Source organism: Eschrichtius robustus, chromosome X, assembly GCF_028021215.1.
Source record: "Eschrichtius robustus isolate mEscRob2 chromosome X, mEscRob2.pri, whole genome shotgun sequence".
Classification (NCBI taxonomy): domain Eukaryota; kingdom Metazoa; phylum Chordata; class Mammalia; order Artiodactyla; family Eschrichtiidae; genus Eschrichtius; species Eschrichtius robustus.
The window spans coordinates 67,361,631-67,374,021 of record NC_090845.1 but is presented as its reverse complement, the minus strand read 5'-3'; the positions used below and the strand labels follow the sequence as shown (position 1 = coordinate 67,374,021).

At 34.8% G+C, this 12,391-nt stretch overlaps 1 protein-coding gene across 8 annotated transcripts in view; it reads left to right on the top strand.

Annotated features, from left to right (window-relative positions):
- Nucleotides 1-12,391, top strand: part of ATRX (ATRX chromatin remodeler) — a 254,434-nt gene that overhangs the window by 175,245 nt on the left and 66,798 nt on the right. For all 8 annotated transcript variants that reach the window (XM_068534190.1, XM_068534186.1, XM_068534185.1 and 5 more), the window contains 2 exons: nucleotides 6,702-6,855; nucleotides 9,604-9,710. In XM_068534190.1, coding sequence (XP_068390291.1) covers nucleotides 6,702-6,855; nucleotides 9,604-9,710 — 261 coding nt within the window. The remainder of the gene's footprint in view (nucleotides 1-6,701; nucleotides 6,856-9,603; nucleotides 9,711-12,391) is intronic.

The window sequence follows — 12,391 nt, the reverse complement described above, 5'->3', positions numbered from 1 at the left end:
TATTGTAAAATATGGTGATGGATGATAACTGGTCTTATTGTGGTTATCGTTGCATACTGTATAAAAACATCTAATCACTATGTGGTGCACCTGAAGCTAATATAATATTGTATGTTAATTGTAACGCAATTAAAAAACAAAATGTATGTAATTTATTGTATGGATATAATCTTTTGTGATAGAATCTTGGTGTATGATGTAGGACCATAATATTAGCATTAACATACCATATTTATTCATTCAACAAATGTTTATTGTGTTCTTACTATGTGCCTGGGACAGCTCAAGAAGCTTGTGTTATATCAATGTGCAAAATACACTTACAGAGTATACCATTCTACTAATACTACTATTTATACATATAATATTTTAATGATATTCTACCTTTATTTCTAAAACTACAGTGTAGGTTTTTTTAAATTTATTTATTTATTTTTGGCTGCGTTGGGTCTTCATTGCTGCGCACAGGCTTTCTCTAGTTGCAGTGAGCGGGGCTCTTGTTGTGGTGGCTTCTCTTGTTGCGGAGCACAGGCTCTAGGCATGCGGGCTTCAGTAGTCGTGGCACGCGGGCTCAGTAGCTGTGGCTCGTGGGCTCTAGAGCGCAGGATCAGTAGTTGTAGCGCACGGGCTTAGTTGCTTTGCGACATGTGGGATCTTCCCGGACCAGGGCTTGAACCCGTGTTCCCTGAATTGGCAGGTGGATTCTTAACCACTGCGCCACCAGGGAAGCCCTACAGTGTAGTTTTTTAAGGAATCTCCATACTGTTCTCCATAGTGGCTGTATGAATTTACATTCCCACCAATAGTGTAGGAGAGTTCCTTTTTCTCCACACCCTCTCCAGCATTTATTATTTGTAGGCTTTTTGATGATGGCCATTCTGACTGGTGTGAGGTGATGGAGGTTTCTTAAAAAACTAAAACACAGAGATACCATATGATCCTGAAATCCCAGTCCTGGGCATATATCCAGAGAAAAACATAATTTGCAAAGATACATGCACCCCAGTGTTCATTGCAGCACTATTTACAATAACCAAGACATGAAAGGAACCTAAATGTCCATCAACAAATGAATGGATAAAGAAGATGTGGTGTGTGTGTGTGTGTGTGTGTATGTGTGTATGTATATATATACATAAACACACACATACATATGTATACAGTGGAATATTACTCAGCCATAAAAAAGAATGAAATAATGCCATTTGCAGCAACATGGATGGACCTAGAGATTATCATACTAAGTGAAGTAAGTCAGAAAGAGAAAGACAAATACCATGCGATATCATTTAAATGTGGAAGATCAAAAAAGAAAAATGATACAAATGAACTTATATACAAAACAGAAATAGACCCACAGACAGAAAACAAACTTATGGTTACCAAAGGGGAAAGGGGAGGAGGGATAAATTAGTTTGGGATTAACATATACACACTACTATATATAAAATAGATGATCAACAAGGACCTACTGTATGGCACAGGGAACTATACTCAATATTTTGTAATAACCTATAAGGGAAAAGAATCAGAAAAAGAATATATATATATATAACTGAATCACTTTACATCTGAAACTAACACAACATAGTAAATTAACTGCACTTCAATTTAAAAAAAGGTAAGAAGAGATAAGGGGTGAGGTGGTAGCCTGAAAAGGGGGTGGAGTCAGGAAAGAGATTCAGTTTTAGGAGGTGGTAAGAAATATCTCTGATTCTTTGGTTCTGCTGGTCTTTTACTTTGGGATACATTTTGAAGACATTGATGATGGTGATTGATTGATTGATTGATTGATAGATGAATTTATAGCCTAATTCTTTCAGTCATTCTATTGATTCAAAAATACCTAGTGCATATCAGTGTGCTGACACCAGAAATCAAAGGAAAAGCAAAGGGGCCTGGTCTTCAGAGGTGCTTGGTCTGGTGGGGAATGTTCTTCACTAGATTGGCAAATATGTTGCATTTCCAATAGCGCCACTGAGTTTAGTAGGCATGGAAACATCTGTGCTACCTAAATGGGATGGGGAGAGTATTTTTTAAGTTGCATTTAACAATAATCTGCATTTCCAATGACTCCTCCCAATATTCTTGTGTAGTAGAATTCTGGTATAAAATAAAGTTCGTTATTATAAGAAAAAAAAACTACAGTGTATCTTGCTGCAAATACAGTGTTTAAATATATATTTAGATTGCTTGAAGAAATTAGGAATAAAAGTGTTGCTTTCTATTTGTTTGTATTTCCATTGTGCCTTGCCTTGTAAACATTTTTTGATATCCAGAGTAGATATTTAGAAGTGGCTTTGATTTATTAATTCACTGTTACTTGTCATGTATGCATACACAATACAGAGTTATAACAGAAGGAATGATTAATCCATGTCGATGATGAAGTAAGAATATTCAGCATGAAATATCTATTTGCAGGTTTTAATTATTTATTCAGGATATTTATGAACTGGAGTAGCCCATATTTTTCTGGGTCACTTTTTATTTTTTTTAGAGATTACTCTGTTGTGATTATATCCAACAGGATTACAATTAGAATGAATCTATTGTATTTGCACAGAAATTGTCACCTGTGCTAAGCTTTTAGACTTCTTACTTAGCTGCCACATTTGTACTCCCTTTCTGCCAGCATTTTTTATAATTGCTTACACTTTTACCTTATATAAATTACCTTAATTAAATTGGGTAACCATTGCTGAAGTTGTGTGCAGTCTGTGGAACTGCAAAATTCCCAAAGGCACTGATTATTTGCCAGTTGACTAATTGTAGAAAGGAATTTTAGTTAGCATATGCTTGATAAGCTATGTGTCAGGATTCCTCAAAGCTCCCCCCTGGTTTGGTGATTCATAGGACTCAGCATGTAGTCATATTCAGGACTATGGTTTATTACAACAGAAGGGTACAAAGCAAAATCAGGAAAGGGAAAAGGCACATATTGGTCAAAGTCCAGAGGAAACCAGGCATAACCTTCCAAGAGTCCTATCCCAGTGAAGTCACACAGGATGTACTAATTTCTGCAGCAACAAGTTATGGCTACATATGTGAAGTGTTGTCTACCAGAGGAGCTCATTAGAGACTAAGTACCCAAGGTTTTTACTGGGGACTGGTGACATAGGCACTTTCTGCCTGGCTCTTACCAAATTCCAGACTTCCAGAACGAAAACAGGTGTTTTCTTTCTAGGTGCCTAGACGAGGCGCAGCAATCCCCTCTTCTCAGGGAAAGTTTAAAATCAGTACAGGGAACGGTTTACCATTCAAGGTCCCAGACAACAGCCAAGGGTCACCCTCTTAAGAAGGCTGTTCTAAGATGAAATTTTTGTTGACTCTTGAAAGATAGTAAAATATGCATGGAAGTTGGTCAAGAAAATAGGGGGAGAATGTAATATAAGACATTCAAGGAAAGGCATGGAATCTTGAAAATACATGGTACATTTAGGCAATAGTTTATTGTGGTTTAAATACAAATGCATAATGAGCTCTGTAAAAGTAATGGAAATCACCAGGACCCAGACAAAAAAGAAGGAACTGATAACCTAAACAGTAAGTTCAAGAAGGTATGCTACGGAAGCTCTAGGGATAGGCTAGTCTTGAGAGTAGCAGCTTTGGTTTTCACCTAGCCAGGGGTAAGATTCAAGGCCTTGAGCCCTCTATAAGGTGGAGAGTTCTTAGAACTCAGATTAAAGCTGAATCTGTTTAACATAGGTACATACTCCATAGAAGAATAGGATAGAAAAAATTTTTCCCATCAATCCAGAGAGATGACAAGGAGATGACAAGGAAGCTTATCTGTGTCACCCTGGGCTATGGGTTTCAAAAATAGTTTTCTTGGATTCATAATCATGGGCTTTCCCTCACATGGTTTATGGTTTGAATTTACATTATTTACATAGTCTAAAAATCTCAAGCTGAAATACTAACCTCAAAAGTAATTCTGGGTTGGTGATCCCCTGGAGTACCTGACAGAAGCAGATGCAGAATCACTGTGGAGTTGTATGATGTCAACCCAGGCTACCGAGGATTCTCTCATATTACAGCTACATTGAAAGTGAAATGACAAGAAAAAGTTATAGAGTACCTAAAGAAGCAATCAACATTAGGAAAAGTTAGCAACAAAATAAGTTATCAGTCAACCTGACAAGGTTAACACAAAAAACAAACAGCATGATCAGATTGTCAAGAACCACAGATATTAGAACTATTTGATAAGAATATAAAGTAGGTATGTTTAATGTGATATTTTATGAATCATGAGCATAATTTTATACCAGAAAATTTTAAACTTAGATGAAGTAGACAACATTCTAGAAAAATACAACAACACTGAGTGTTCATTGCAGTTATTTCACAGTAGCCAAACATGAGAAATAATCTAAATGTCTATGAACAGGAGAGCTAATAAATTATGGTACATTCATGCAGTGGAATACTATATGGCAGTTAGAATTATTGAATAAGTCTCACTTTGAGTGGAAAATGAAAAACTCCATTCAGTGAAAAAGTAGGTTGTAAAATTATACAAACAGTATGGTACCATTTACATATAGTTTAAAACCATGACACATAATTACAGTTTAGTGATACAAATGTAGTGAAAATATAAAAACATGAACATAAATAGTAAATATAAAGTTAAGGGTTTTATTTACTTTTCAAAAAGAAGGGGGGATAGAAGAGAACAGTATTGGTTAGGGTCACATATTAGGCTTCAGTTGCATCAGAAGTAGATTTAACGCGTTTTAAAATTTGATGAAGATGGGATATGGGAACACTGCTGTTCTTTATATTCTATATACTTTTCTGAATATGTAAAATATTTTATAACAAAATATATAAAAATTTAAAGTACTTTGCATTAAAAGGCAATTGAGAGAAGATACAGAAACAGGTTAAACCTGTACATTCCTTATTTTAAACTGAACTGTTTATATCTTTCATAGATTATTTTGTGTTACTCTCTTCTTACACTTTTTTTTTTTAACATCTTTATTGGAGTATAATTGCTTTACAGTGGTGTGTTAGTTTCTGCTGTGTAACAAAGTGAATCAGCTATATGTATACATATAGCTCACATCCCCTCCCTCTTGCGTCTCCCTCCCTCCCACCCTCCCTATCCCACCCCTCTAGGTGGTCACAAAGCACAGAGCTGATCTCCCTGTGCTATGTGGCTGCTTCCCACTAGCTATCTATTTTACGTTTGGTAGTGTATATATGTCCATGGCACTCTCTCACTTTGTCACAGCTTACCCTTCCCCCTCCCCGTACCCTCAAGTCCATTCTCTAGTAGGTCTGCATCTTTACTCCCATCTTGCCACTAGGTTCTTCATGACCATTTTTTTCTTTTAGATTCCATATATATGTGTTAACATACGGTATTTGTTTTTCTCTTTCTGACTTACTTCACTCTGTATGACAGTCTCTAGGTCCATCCACCTCACTACAAATAACTCAGTTTCGTTCCTTTTTATGGCTGAGTAATATTCCATTGTATATATGTGCCACATCTTCTTTATCCATTCATCTGTTGATGGACATTTAGGTTGCTTCCATGTTCTGGCTATTGTAAATAGAGCTGCAATGAACATTTTGGTACATGACTCTTTTTGAATTATGGTTTTCTCAGGGTATATGCCCGGTAGTGGGATTGCTGGGTCGTATGGTAGTTCTATTTGTAGTTTTTTAAGGAACGTCCAAACTGTTCTCCATACTGGCTGTATCAATTTACATTCCCACCAACAGTGCAAGAGGGTTCCCTTTTCTCCACACCCTCTCCAGCATTTATTGTTTGTAGATTTTTTGATGATGGCCATTCTGAGCGGTGTGAGATGATATCTCATTGTAGTTTTGATTTGCATTTCTCTAATGATTAATGATGTTGAACATTCTTTCATGTGTCTGTTGGCAATCTGTTTACACCTTTTATAGTCAAAGTTTATGGGGAAAGTAAGAGCAAAATGATTTAACATGATATGGTGATGCTGGGATCAATCCTTGTTTGAGTTTTCCAGAATTCTAGTAGCACAGTGAAATGTTTCCTGCCCCTAAGATCTTTTCTCCCTTGATCTCTACGTGAGTCAGTCTCCCTTCCCTTCTTCTTTTCCTCTCTCCCTCTCTCTTTGGCTCTCTAGGTCTTTCTCTCCTGGTCCCTATCTCTTGGGGTGTGCTTTGGGGTTTATACTGTCTCAGGACCTGAGGGGCTTCATCTCTTTGGGTCTCTGTCTTTCTGAGCCCTCCTGCCCCCACGTTCTGTTTCTCATACTTGCACTTTCTCAGGGTCTGTCTCTTGCTTACTGTCTCACTTGGTGCCCCTCCCCCATGTCTTTCTTCCTCTGTGTACATATATGTATGTTTATATGTGCCTTTGTGTGTCTTTCTGATTCTCTGTCTCTTTACCTCCCTCTTCCAGGGTCCCCTCTACCTTACCTCCCCCATCTTGTGTCTTTCTCTCAGAGTGCAGAGCTCTTTCTCTCCTAGGGTTGTCTTTTTTCTCTCTCTCCCTCTCTCTCTCTGTGTGTGTGTGTGTGTGTGTGTTTTGCACCCCTCTCCCACATCCTTACCAATCTCTTTCTTTCTCACTCTCTCCCTGGGTTGGTTGGTCTATATGTCTTTCTCTTAATCTCTGTCTTAATCCCTCTCTGGAGTCTTTCAGCTTCTTCCCTTATTTGCCTACTTATTTATGTTTCATTTATTTTGTTTAGGTAAAGCTACTTCCTCTTCTAATCCAAGCAGCCCAGCTCCAGACTGGTACAAAGATTTTGTTACAGATGCTGATGCTGAGGTTTTAGAGCATTCTGGAAAAATGGTACTTCTCTTTGAAATTCTTCGAATGGCAGAGGAAATTGGGGATAAAGTGTAAGTTCTTTTCCTATTTCCTGTTTTTGTTATATGAACCTTTTGATAACCTTTTTATTGTTTAAACAATTTATTTAAAGAAATCTGTTTTGTTTTCTTCCTTTCTAAAGATGTAATTTCATGGTTAGTGTAGTGACAACTATCTTCCTTCTAAGTCACTATTTCTGAGTGCATATTCTGGTTATTTCTTAAGTGCTGTTTTCCCTTTCTGGCTATAGCATCTTGAACTTATTTCCTTGAGCCAAGTCTCTAGTTGATATTTGTATTTCATCATTTTCAGAATCATTTTTCAATCCATGCAGTGCGGCTTCTACCCTATTACTTTACTGAGTTTTCCCCCCTAAAGTCACTTAATGACCTTCTAATTTCCAAATCTAGTGGACACCTCTCAGACTTTATTTCACCTCTTTGACTACTCTCTTTATTATTTCTCCTTTGTTTTTTGTTCCTGTTTGTTTTAATTCTAGCATTTGTGCCCCCTTTCCCTTCCCTGGATTCCAACCCCCAATCTTATCCTTCATTTTATTATTTAAAAAACATACTTTTAAAGTTTTGAACCAGACTTAACTGTTTAGGCTTTTATAAGATCCCAAGTTCTGGTCATAAAATATTTTAAAAATATAATGCTTTTAATATAACAATTTTTTTGTTAAAAACTTTAAGCACTTTAACATAAGGCTAAAATAAAACAATCTTCTATTTTAAAAAAATGTCAAATTTAGTTTCTTTAACTTTCCTGGAAAGAGGTAGCTCTGTTATATTTTCATACCACCTTTTAATATACCTCTACTCTACACTTAACACATTCTGATGTACTTGATGTGTCTTTTCGCTGGATAGTGAGTTGTTTGACGACACAGACTGTTTTATTCCTTTTTAATTAACTCCTAACCTGGCATCTAATAAGTACTCACTATAAGTTTTTTTTGTTACATATTGCCACTTATACAGAAACAAGTGGTTCAGATAAGGGATGATGTTGGCTTGGAATGGAGTGGTAGTAGTGGAGATGAAGGGTATGTTTTGGAGTAGAAACAACAGCACTTGGTAGATTAAGTGCAGGGCAGTAAGAAGGAGAGAGTAGTCAAAGATGACCCTCAGGCTTTCCCCCTAAGTGGCTGGTAGATTATGGTGTTATTTACTAAAATGGAGAAGATTAAGGGAGAAGTAAGTTTATTAGAGGTAGTAAAGAGTCCTGCTCTGGCTTTGTTAAGTTTCCAAGGCCTATTAGATGTCCATGAGAGATGTCAAGTAGAAAGTGGATATTTGAGCTCAGAGTTCCTGAAAGACCAAGAGAGATTAATGCTCTAGACATGCTTATGCTTTTTTATCTATTAACTTCTGTAGTTTAAAGTTAGTTTTTATTGGGTACCATACAAGAATTTTATGAGTATAGGGGAAATTTTAGTAGTCTTTTATTAATTTCCTAACCAGTTCAAGAATCTCTTCTACCATGTTCATCATGGATGTTCTCCTGCCCTCTCCTGGGTAGAATATTTTCTATCTCAGAAGGCTCCCTGTAGTTGAATACTTCAAAGTGTTAGAAAATGGATCCTTATCTTTAGTTTATACTCTTCCTATAGCTATTTCCCCCCTGGTCTAAAATAGAATGTATCTACTGCTTTTTAAAAATACTGTTATAATGATCATTTTTAGTTATTAACCCAACTGATAGGTGTTATCAACGTTAAGACTATAAAACTGCATTTCGGGAATTGTGATTACCACTATTCTTTATTTGTCCAACATTTCATTATGGAAATTTTCAAACATAACAAAAAGTAGAAATAATTTTTAGAGTGAATACCTATATACCTGTCACCTAGAATCTATACTATATTCTATATTTTATCATACTTCACTTATTACATATCTATCCATCATCCATCTTATTTTCCTGATGCCTTTCAAAGTAGGTTGCAGACATCACTACTACTATTTCAATTGTCTCCTCTTCAGATAATGGTGGGTTTATCTCTCGTCACTTTTAGCTTTTTCTTCTCAGTTGATTTATCTGTTCTTTGTATGGCATAATTTCAGTCCTGACATGGTCTTGAATATATTTCATTTTTTTAGCACTTATCTCAAAATATGGTCACAGACACTTCAGCTGAATTTTTATTAACACAGAATTATAGTGAGGCTGGTTCTTGTTTATTCTGGACCCTATCCTTCCATTCCTGCAGTCTGATGGAGCAGTTTTCCAACATCTAAATAACACTACTGGTTCATATTGACTTGTGGTCAACTAAGACTTTTTTTTTTTTTTTAAGAAGAACTTTTGTCAAATCAGATTCTTCTATTCCCTATTTGTGCAGCTGAAGCTTAGGTGGAAATTCATTTTTTAGCATATGAATATCCAATTTTGCCAAGACCATTGTTAAAAACACTAATTTTTTTCCATTGAATTGCTTTTGCCTATTTGTCAAAAACCAATTAACTATAGTGTAGCTTTATATCAGGACTATATTCTGTTCCACTGATTTGTGTTGGTCTCCTCAGTACTACACTATTTTGATTACACTAGCTTTGTGTTGAAATCACGTAGAGTTATGCCTCCAACTTTTTTCCTTTCAAAATTGTTTTGGCTACTCTATATGCTTGGCATACCCATATAAACTTTAGAATCAGCTTGTTAATTTCTACAAATTTCTAATTTTTAATTCTTTTGGATATTTACTGAGGTTTAGATTAAAATTGTGTTGTTTGTGAATCTTCTAATCCATGAATACTAACTTGTCTTTTTAGCCTTGTTTTCAGCCAGTCTCTCATATCTCTGGACTTGATTGAAGATTTTCTTGAATTGGCTAGTAGGGAGAAGACAGAAGATAAAGATAAACCTCTTATTTATAAGGGTGAGTTACATTTGTATATCATAATTTTAAAAACATTCATTTAAACATATTGTATAAACATTTTAACAGTAGAATATTACCCAGACCCACAACCCTAATATATCTATTTTTTCTGTACTTTCTTTTTGTCCTTATCCATATAAATGTGGTCTTTGTTGCTGCAGTTGTAGCAAAAATTTTTTTTGTTTTTTTAAACAGCGTTATTAAGTTATGATTCACGTATCATGTAGTTTACCCATTTAAAGTGTACAATTCAATGGTTTTTAGTACATTTTCAGAGTTGTGCAACTATCACCATAGTCAATTTTCGAACATATTAATCAACACCAAAGAAACCCTGTACCCTTTAGCTGTCATTCTGCTAACCCCCTTTCTACCTCTTTACCCCTAAGCAATCACTAATCTACTTTGTTTATATAGATTGACCTATTCTGGACCTTTCATATAAATAGTCATATAATATGTGGTCTTTTGTGACTGGCTTCATTCACATAGCATGTTTTTAAGGTTCATCCAAGTTGTAGCAAGTGTCAGTGCTGTATTCCTTTCTGTGGCCTAATAATATTCCATTTCATGGATAATAACCACATTTTGATTATTCATTCATTAATTCATAGATATTTGAGTTGTTTTCTCCTTTTGGCTATTGTGAATAGTGCTGCTATGAACATTCGTATACAAGTTTTTATTTCTTTAAACATCTGTCTTTAATTCTTTTGAATATTTAGTTAGGAATGGAATTACTGGGCCATATGGCAATTCTAAGTTTAATGTATTGAGGATCCACCAAACTCTTTTCTACACTGGCTGCACTATTTTACATTCTCAAGAAGTAGTGTTCAAGGGTTCTGATTTCCCCACATCTTTACCAACACTTGTTTTCTGTTGTTGTTGTTGTTGTTGTTGTTGAATTATAGCTATCCTAGTGGGTGTGAAATGGTATCTCATTTTGATTTTGATTTGTATTTCTCTAATGACTAATAATGTTGACCATTTTTTCATGGCCATTTGTATATCTTCTTTGGAAAAATGTTTATTCAGGTCCTTTGCCCATTTGTCTTTTTGTTATTGAGTCGAAAGACCTTAAAAATTTTTTTTTTTAATTTAAAAAATTTTCTGCATACCAGGCCCTTATCAGATACATGCTTTGTAAATATTTTCTCATTCTTTTCATTGTCTTTTCATTTTCTTGGTAGTATTCTTTGATGCAGAAAAGGTTTTCATTTTGATGAAGTCCAATTTTATTTTTCTTCTTTTGTTACTTACGGCTTTAGTGTCATATCTGAGAAACCATTGCCAAATCCAAGTCCATGACTATTTACCCCTATGTTTCCTTCAAAGAATTATATAGTTTTAGCTCTTACAGTTAGGTCTTTGATGCATTTTGAGTTAATTTTTACATTTGGTATGAGGTAAAGGTCCAACTTCAGTCTACCGGTTGAGAAGACTGTTCTTTCCCCATTCACTGTTCATGGTACCCTTGTTAAAAATTAGTTGACCAAAGAGACAGGTTTATTTCTTGACTCTGAGTTTTATTCCATTGATCTGTATGTCAGTCCTCATGCTAGTAGCACAGTCTTGGTTACCTTTGCTTTGAACATAAGTTTTGAAAGTGTGCGTACTCCTACTTTGTTCTTCTTCAAGATTTTTTTGGCTATTCTGGGTCCCTTGCAATTCCATATGAATTCTAGAATTAGCTTGTAAATTTTACAAAGAAGTCAGCTTGGATTCAGATAGTGATTGCATTGAATCTGTAGTTCATTTTAGGAAGTATTGCCTTCTTAACAATGTTAAGTCTTCTGATCTATGAACATGGGATGTTTTACCATTTATTTAGGTCTTTAATTTCTTTCACTAATGTTTTATAGTTTTCAGTGTATGCATTTTGCATTTCTTATGTTAAATTTATTTTATTCTTTTTGATAGTATTGTAAATGGAATTGTGCTCTTACTTTTAGTTTTGGATTCTTCATTGCAAATGTATAAATTAAGTTTTTCATAATAACTCATTTATTAGTTCAAATAGTGTTTTGTGGATTTTTAAAGGATTTTCCTTATACAAGATCATGTCATCTGCAGATAGAGATAATTTACTTCTTCCTTTACAATATGGATTACTTTTATTTCTTTTTCTTGACCATTTCCCTCCTTAGAACCTCTAGTACAGTGTTGAATTAAAGTGACAAAACCAGACATCCTTTTCTTTTTCCTAATCTTAGAGGGAAAGCATCTGATCTTTCACCATTCTGTATGGTGTTATTTGTATTTTTTTCATAGATATCATTTATCATGTTGAGGAAGTTCCGTGTATCGGTATTTCCAGTTTTTTGAGTGTGTTTTTCTTATCATGAATGTGTATTGAACATTGTCAAATGATTTCTTTGTGTCTACTGAGATGATCATGTGGGGTTTTTATTTTTATTAATTTGTTAATTTTAGATTTTTCTTCAGGAATAATTTATTCTTATATACCTTAAGATGTATCCTAAGACTTTCAAACTTTTAATATTATTTAAAAGGAAAACAATTGAAACACATCCTGCTTGTAGGAATATCATTAATAAAACTAGATCATTTATTCCAGAAATCCTTAATATTTGAATCTTATAGGATATTACAGTCCTTAGGACATAAACAAAATTTGACTTGATGAGACATACTTACTTTTGCTGTTTTGTTTG